This window comes from Piliocolobus tephrosceles, chromosome 19 (genome assembly GCF_002776525.5).
Source record: "Piliocolobus tephrosceles isolate RC106 chromosome 19, ASM277652v3, whole genome shotgun sequence".
Classification (NCBI taxonomy): Eukaryota; Metazoa; Chordata; class Mammalia; order Primates; family Cercopithecidae; genus Piliocolobus; species Piliocolobus tephrosceles.
In genome coordinates, this window is record NC_045452.1 from 32123408 (window position 1) to 32131050 (window position 7643).

Consider the following 7643-nt stretch of genomic DNA (forward strand, 5'->3'; position numbering starts at 1 on the left):
TCTCCTTTGGAGAATTCAGGTCCTTTGCCCATATTTAATTGGGTCGCCTTTTGTCAGTGAGTTTAAGACTTCCTTATAGCTTTGGATATTAACTTCTTCTACACTATTTGCAAAGGTTTTCTCCCCCTCCACAGACGATCCTTCCACGTTGTTGATTGCATCCTTTGATGCCCAGACATTGTCCATTTGGATGGAGTCCAGTGTGTCCCTTTAGTTATTGCCAGTGGCTTTGGTGTCGTATCCAAGAAATCACTGCCAAAGCCAGTGTTGTGGGGCTTTTTCCCCTGTTCTCCAAGAATTTTATGGATTTAGGTCTTAGGTTTAGATCTTCCATCTACTTCTGAGTTTACATCTCCAGGTGGCGTCACGTGAGGGTCCATCTTCATCCTTCTCATGTGGCTCGCGAGTGTTCACTGTTTTCAAAAGTCATCTGGCCACATACGCAAGGGTTTATTTCTAGGTTCTCCATTCTACCCTGTTGATCTATATGTCTGTCTTTTATGTCGGTATATCTCATTAATGTTTTCTAAGGAAGAGTATTTTCAAGATGAACAGTAGCTAGGTCAAAGGTCTAATACCAAAAAAAAAAAGAAGAAGAAGAGGAAGATGAGCCAGCCAGCCGTCCACTCTGGGGCTCAGACCTGAGTGGTGGACTCATGTGCCCATCCTCCTCTGCAGCGCTTAGCATGGCTGTGAGCCATGTTATCATCATTTAACATCTGCCATCTGCCCTGCTCCCATGTAAGTTCTGTGTGAGAGCAGGGATTCGTTCTGTCATATTCAGTGTGTATTCCCAGCACCAGCTTCAGCTCCTGGATTGCAGCCTTCTGGTGAATATTCATGGAGTAAAGGAGGTTTTCCCTCTTCTTCAACCCAGGGCAGCGAGGCCCGGGAGGGAAAAAGCCCATCGTGGTTCAACCCGGCCGAGGCTGTCCAGGTCCTGCGCTACTGCTGCCTCCTGGCCCAGAGTATCTCCAGTCAGGTGTCTGCCAGCGACATTGGCGTCATCACACCCTACCGGAAGCAGGTACGCCCTGCCCAGGCACGCCTGGCTCTGTGAGGTCCCTGCAGCTCCACAGAGGCAGAAACAAGCTCCTTGTGAGCAGCAGCAGGTTTTTAAAGGAGCAGGACCGCACTTGAATGTCATTCAGCACGAGAGGCCAGCTGGCTGCCATCCACGCGCCAGTTCCAGGCTTTTCTATGGCCGAAGCCTAGAACAGTTTTTACATTTCTAAATGGTTACATTTATATGTCCCTTGATATTTGGCCCTTTGGGAAAACATTTGCCAACCCCCAGCTCTAACCCAGTATTTCTCAAAGGGGGCGACTTTGGTTATGTTTGAATGGGACACTTCTCATTCCCTGTGACTGCGGTGTGATTATAGGGGAGTTAGTGGCCCCGGAGGCCCAGGGACTGGTCCCAGGAAGCATCTCCACACGTTCACAGGGGCCCTGGAGCTCTGGTGGGGACACAGGTGGCTCCCATGCCGAACACTTTCATGAAGTATGTGTCCCTGTGGCGTTCACACCACCAAGCAGAGCTTGGAAAGAACCCCCGAAATGCAGAAGAAAAGGTGGGTCCCCTAGGCCGTCATAGTAACAGATCACCTGTACCATGGGCGTGCCGACTGCAGAGCCCTTCACAGGTGTTATGTGTCCTTTTTTCTTTGTCTTTTTTTCTTTTTTGGGCACGGAGTCTTGCTCTGTCCCCCAGGCTGGAGTGCAGTGGCGCGATCTCGACTCACTGCAAGCTCCGCCTCCCGGGTTCATGCTATTCTCCTGCCTCAGCCTCCTGAGTAGCTGGGACTACAGGCGCCCGCCACCGTGTCTGGCTAATTTTTTTTTTTTTTTTTTTTTTTGTATTTTTAGTAGAGACGGGGTTTCACTGTGGTCTCAATCTCCTGACCTTGTGATCCACCCGCCTCGGCCTCCCAAAGTGCTGGGATTACAGGCGTGAGCCACGGCATCCAGCCATGTTTCCTTTTTTCTGACCTCGGGGCCTCGAGAGGTGAGTGCTTAGCTCTCCCAGAGGTGCAGAGATTACGAAGGCTTGTGGAGACAAGTAAGTTGCCAAACATCACACAGCCAGTGTCCTGGTGTCTTAACCTCAGCGTGTAGGTGCCATCCTGCTGAGACTCACACCTCGGCTCTAAGCAGCAGACACGCATCTCACTTCTCCTGAAGGACTTCCTCCATCCTTGATGTGTGCTTGTGGGGAGGGAGGATTTTCCACATGAAACTTGGCTTTCCTAATAAGCATTGTCCCCCATCCCCAGTTTAACTAAAACTGGAATTTGTCTTCTAATCAATTCAGATTGGAAGAAAACAATAAAGAATTAAAAAACAGGCCGGGCGCGGTGGCTCAAACCTGTAATCCCTGCACTTTGGGAGGCGGAGACGGGAGATTGAGATCATCACGAGGTCAGGAGATCGAGACCATCCTGGCTAACACAGTGAAACCCCGTCTCTACTAAAAAATACAAAAAACTAGCCAGGCGAGGTGGTGGGCGCCTGTAGTCCCAGCTACTTGGGAGGCTGAGGCAGGAGAATGGCGCAAACCCGGGAGGCGGAGCTTGCAGTGAGCTGAGATCCAGCCACTCCAGCCTGGGTGACAGAGCCAGACTCCGTCTCAAAACAAAAAAAAAAAAAAATATTGCACATTGGCCAATATTTGGTTCACGCTGTGATGTGTAAAGAAATGGATATGTACAGGCCAGGGGCGGTGGCTCACGCCTGTAATCCCAACACTTAGGGGGGCTGAGGTAGGTGGATCACAAGGTCAGGAGTTCAAGACCAGCCAGGCCAACATGGTGAAACCCTGTCTCGACTACAAAATACAAAAAATTAGCCGGGTGTGGTGGCGGGCACCCGTAATCCCAGCTACTCAGAAGGCTGAGGCAGGAGAATTTCTTGAACCAAGGAGGTGGAGGTTGCAGTGAACCGAGATCATGCCACTGCACTCCAGCCTGGGTGACAATAAGACTCCGTCTCAAAATAAAAAAGAAAAAATGGATTCGTACAGTGTTATCTTTAGTCTTTCTTTTAATCTGTTCTCAAGGTGGAGAAAATCAGAATTCTTTTGCGTAATGTTGATCTGGTGGATATAAAGGTTGGATCAGTAGAGGAGTTTCAAGGACAAGAGTATCTGGTCATCATCATTTCGACCGTAGGTATCCCTGTTCTCCGTGGGCTTGGCCGGTCAGGCGCTTGCTGCCTTGGGGGTTTTGGGGGCTTCAGATCTAAAGGGGCAGAGGCCGATTCCCAGCACAGAGAAGCAGCTGCCGGTGGAGACTCCCTAGGCCCAGGAGCCATCATAAGCAGTGGCTGTGGGAAGGTCTTTGAAAACAATACTCAAAAGACTAAGACACAGGGAAGTAAAGAGAAGGGACCCAGGAAGACATGGTGAATGCCTTAGAGGAGGGACACGGAGTTGGAAGAACAGGCAGAGGAGGAGCAGAGAGTGGGAGGGCAGGTACCAACAGGAGAGCCCCTAAGACCCCGCCATCCAGACAGCCACAAGCGTGAGGCTCCCTGTCTGCAGACAGAGTGCTGATGAGTCCCACCCCGTTCTGCTGCCCTTCCTCCTCCCCCTCCTCCTCCTGTTTCCTTTTGAACCAAAAAGGAGGTCATTCTGCTATTTAACATTCTAAATGTTTTCGTATGTCAAGAGTTTCTTTTCATGCCCCCCAAAAATTTAAAACGCCATTTTTATTCATCTCTGTGTGCTTTTAGGTACGGTCAAATGAAGATAGATTTGAAGATGATCGATATTTTTTGGGTTTCTTGTCCAACTCAAAAAGATTTAATGTTGCAATCACCAGACCCAAAGCTTTGCTGATAGTGCTGGGAAACCCCCATGTTCTCGTTCGAGTGAGTTTTCAGGCACTGGGTGGGCTGTGATCACTTAAGGAGGGAGGGTCCAGGCCAGGCGCGGTGGCTCACACCTGTAATCCCAGCGCTTTGGGAGGCCAAGACGGGTGGATCACGAGGGCAGGAGATAGAGACCATCCTGGCTAACACGGTGAAACCCCGTCTCTACTAAAAAATAGAAAAAACTAGCCGGGTGAGGTGGCGGGCGCCTGTAGTCCCAGCTACTCAGGAGGCTGAGGCAGGAGAATGGTGTGAACCCAGGAGGCGGAGCTTGCAGTGAGCCGAGATCGCGCCACTGCACTCCAGCCTGGGCAACAGAGCGAGAGTCCATCCCAAAAAAAAAAAAAAAGAAAAGGAGGGAGGGTGCAGGTCACTGGGGATGAGACGCACGCGGCACCAGGATACACAGGGCCTTCACTTGCTCTCATGCCAGGCTAATTGTTTTTGCCAACAGGACCCCTGTTTTGGTGCTTTGCTGGAATACAGTATTACAAATGGTGTTTACGTGGGATGCGATTTACCTCCTGAACTGCAGTCTCTGCAAAAGTGAGCACTTCTGCTGTCTTCCTCAAGGACAGGCTGGCTCTAGAACATGCTCTAGCCTGCTCTCCCCTGCTCCCCTCACCCTCACCCACATGCCCCCCACCCGCTGCAGCCTTAGTCCTCCGTCGGCCTCCTTCCTCAGCTCATCCTAGGCTTCAGCAGTCACTGTTTCCTGGACATTCGGGGTCATGTCACCTGTCTTGCATAGGCTAACAGGGTAAACTAAGTCCCCTTGTAAAACCCACATTGGGGAAAGAGTGCAGCTCCCAGCCTGCTGTGGGAGCCTGACTCACTGACCATCTGCTTCTCTGTCTGCAGCTGTGGTGAGGGGGTGGCAGACCCCTCCTTCCCAGTGGTGCCAGAATCCACAGGACCAGAGAAGCATCAGGAGCCCACCTGATCTGCAGTGGCTGACACCAGGGAAACCATGTGTTCGGCCTGGCCACGTTGCCCTTTCCATCTGCTCTGTGGATTCTGTGGCTCCTGTGGCCTGCCCTTGTCTCACAGCCAGGCAGGGCCATGTGTGGGTGTGGGGCTGCCAGGTTGAACCCAGCTACTGCTGCCCTGACTTTGGCATATGCCAGCCTGTTCCTGCCACAGGGCAGTCACTGCCACCCACCCTGAAATAAACCCTCGAGTGACCCCCAGCAGCCTTTTCACCTCGAGCTGTTGCCCATGTCAGTGATGACCAGGGTTTCATGTGGCCTTTCACCCCTGCTAGCGCAGTTTTTGGAGATGGCTTGCTGTCCATTTCACCTGAACTAGCCGTGTGCCAGGCTCCAGGCAAGGGTGCCAGCTCCACTCAGCAGAGCGCCAGGGCCATGGACCAGGCATGTAGAGCCCACAGGGCCTGAGGCTTTACATGGGGCCAGGGTTGTGGGGGTGACAGGCCTGCCCTAGACCCAGTGCTTCTGGGAGTTTGCAGCTGGGTGGGTTCCTGGGTGCAGGCCTGTACCCTAGGGGTACTGAGTTTAGGGGTCCTTAGAACACATCTCTGGGCCAGAAATAAAACACGTGGAGACGGGCGATGCATCTCAGGCCAGGAGGAGCAGAGAAGTGGCAGGAAGAATGCTTGGGGTGAGCCCCGCACTGTCCTCAGCCCGGTAGGCTGAGGACAACCTCCCAGATAGGGCCAGGCAGAGCCCCCATGCGCGGAGGCTGCTGTGCCCAGTGCTCCTGCAGCCAGCATTTGCTGGACTCCCTCTGCAGAGCAGAAGTCCTGGGGCAAGGACCTCTCCATCCTGTCAACCCCAAATCAAAGGGATGCCCCCCAGGGAGGCTGGGGACTTTTCTGACCCAGGTGAGGGGAGCAGTGGGGTCAGCCCTGACACTGAGAGGCCGCCTCTCTGGGCTCCGTGACCTGGATGTCCTGACAGGTGGGAGAGAGGCAAGAAGCAGGCGTGGGGTCTACACCTGAGGGAGTGCTCTTGGGCAGAGACGTGGGGAGCCACTCTTGAGGCTGGGCAGGTGTCCTCAGCTGGGGGACACCTCAGCAATGATCTGGCGTGTGTCCGGCGTGGCAGGAGACCAGGCGGGGTCATTCTATAAAGGACTCGGGGCACCTGTTCGCTGGTGCAAGTGTGGCAGGTGACAGGGAGGGAGGGGAAGAGAAGGAGGTCAGTGAGGAGGCTGCCCTGGAGGGGCCCAGGCTACGGGGAAGGCAGCACTGCTCAGCACCCACACATCCCTGCAAAGCAAGGCAAGGGAAGCAGAGGCAAGTGGGGCCTGTAGACAGGTGTCGTCTGCACAGGATTTTGGACTTTTTTTGAGACAGGGTCTTGCTCTGTTGCCCAGGCTGGAGTGCAGTGGCACAGTCATGGCTCACTGCATCCTCAACCTCCCAGGCTCAGGTGATCCTCCCACCTCAGCCTCCCAAGTAGCTGTCACTACAGGTGTGCACCATCACACCTGGCTGATTTTCTGTAGAGACAGGATTTTGCCATGTTGCCCAGGTGGGTCTCAATCTCCTGGGCTTAAGTGTTCCGCCCACCTCAACCTCCCAGGTCGTTGAGATCACAGGCGTGTGCCACCGCCCCTGGCTAATTTGCTTATCATTACTTGTAGAGGCAGTCTCACTGTGTTGGCCAGGCTGGTGCACAGAGATTTTCAACTTTGGTGCTTGGAGTCCCCTAAATGAAACCTTAAGGGAGTGTATCTCTTCCCTCATTTTTTTAGTTATCTAAGATTTTTCTTCATCATGTTTTAAACGTGCTTATGATGTAAGTCACAGCATATTATAAATCTTGCCATTTTATTTTTACTTTTTATTTTATTTATTTATTTATTTATTTATTTATTTTTGAGACCGAGTCTCCCTCTGTCGCCCAGGCTGGAGTGCAGTGGCCAGATCTCAGCTCACTGCAAGCTCCACCTCCCGGGTTTACGCCATTCTCCTGCCTCAGCCTCCCGAGTAGCTGGGACTACAGGCGCCCCCCACCACACTCGGCTGGTTTTTTGTATTTTTAGTAAAGACGGGGTTTCACTGTGTTAGCCAGGATGGTCTCCATCTCCTGACTTTGTGATCCACCCGCCTCGGCCTCCCAAAGTACTGGGATTACAGGCGTGAGCCACCGCGCCCGGCCAAATCTTGCCATTTTAAAGAAAAACCATTTAAACAGCCTTTTCAGTGTATCCAGTGGAACAAAAAATGCCATTACAATTTGATACCATCATCCACCTAGAGGACACCAGCAAGCTGTTCTTTCACAGCTAGAAAGTCTACTTCTTCTTTTCCTTGAACTCACATTTCTATTCCACTCCCCCACATATTTGTATCCCAATGCAAAATGTGTTATGTTTGAAAGGTGTGGGCATCTGGGCACAGAACAGGATTTCACCCCCACCTCCTTCACCACCACAGGTGGGTGAGGCCAGTGACGTCGCCAATGCGAAGGCCCTGAGGGCAGAGGGCAGCTCACCCCCAGTCCCCACTGGACACCGGGGCGAGGGCTGCTGTGCCAGGCTGAGGACAGCGGGACAGCCCCAGCCTCCCTGGGAGCAGTGTGTGGGGCAACAACCGGGGCTGCTGTTGGCGTCTGTTACTGTGGCATGGCCTGGCCTGTCCCTACCAAACACATCTCAGCACACCCTGACCAAATACACGCACTGAGGCGTAACATGGGAACAATCTGGCCGATTGTTATTCTTATAATTATTATAAATACCCAATCAAAATGACATGCATACTTTTCCAGTTTTAGTAATAAGTATAAAAATAAAATTGAACTGGA

General features: G+C 52.4%; 1 protein-coding gene across 2 annotated transcripts in view; it reads left to right on the forward strand.

The window, feature by feature from the left end:
- MOV10L1 (Mov10 like RISC complex RNA helicase 1) overlaps positions 1–5061 on the forward strand; it is a 67948-nt gene extending 62887 nt beyond the window's left edge. Inside the window, exons 23-27 of one of the 2 annotated variants that reach the window (XM_023222139.2) lie at positions 878–1027; positions 3059–3166; positions 3733–3870; positions 4325–4416; positions 4732–5061. In XM_023222139.2, the coding sequence (XP_023077907.1) occupies positions 878–1027; positions 3059–3166; positions 3733–3870; positions 4325–4416; positions 4732–4813 (570 nt within the window). In that variant the 3' untranslated portion in view covers positions 4814–5061. The remainder of the gene's footprint in view (positions 1–877; positions 1028–3058; positions 3167–3732; positions 3871–4324; positions 4417–4731) is intronic. The other variant, XM_023222141.2, reaches the window with a different exon arrangement.
- Positions 5062–7643: the final 2582 nt, after the last annotated feature.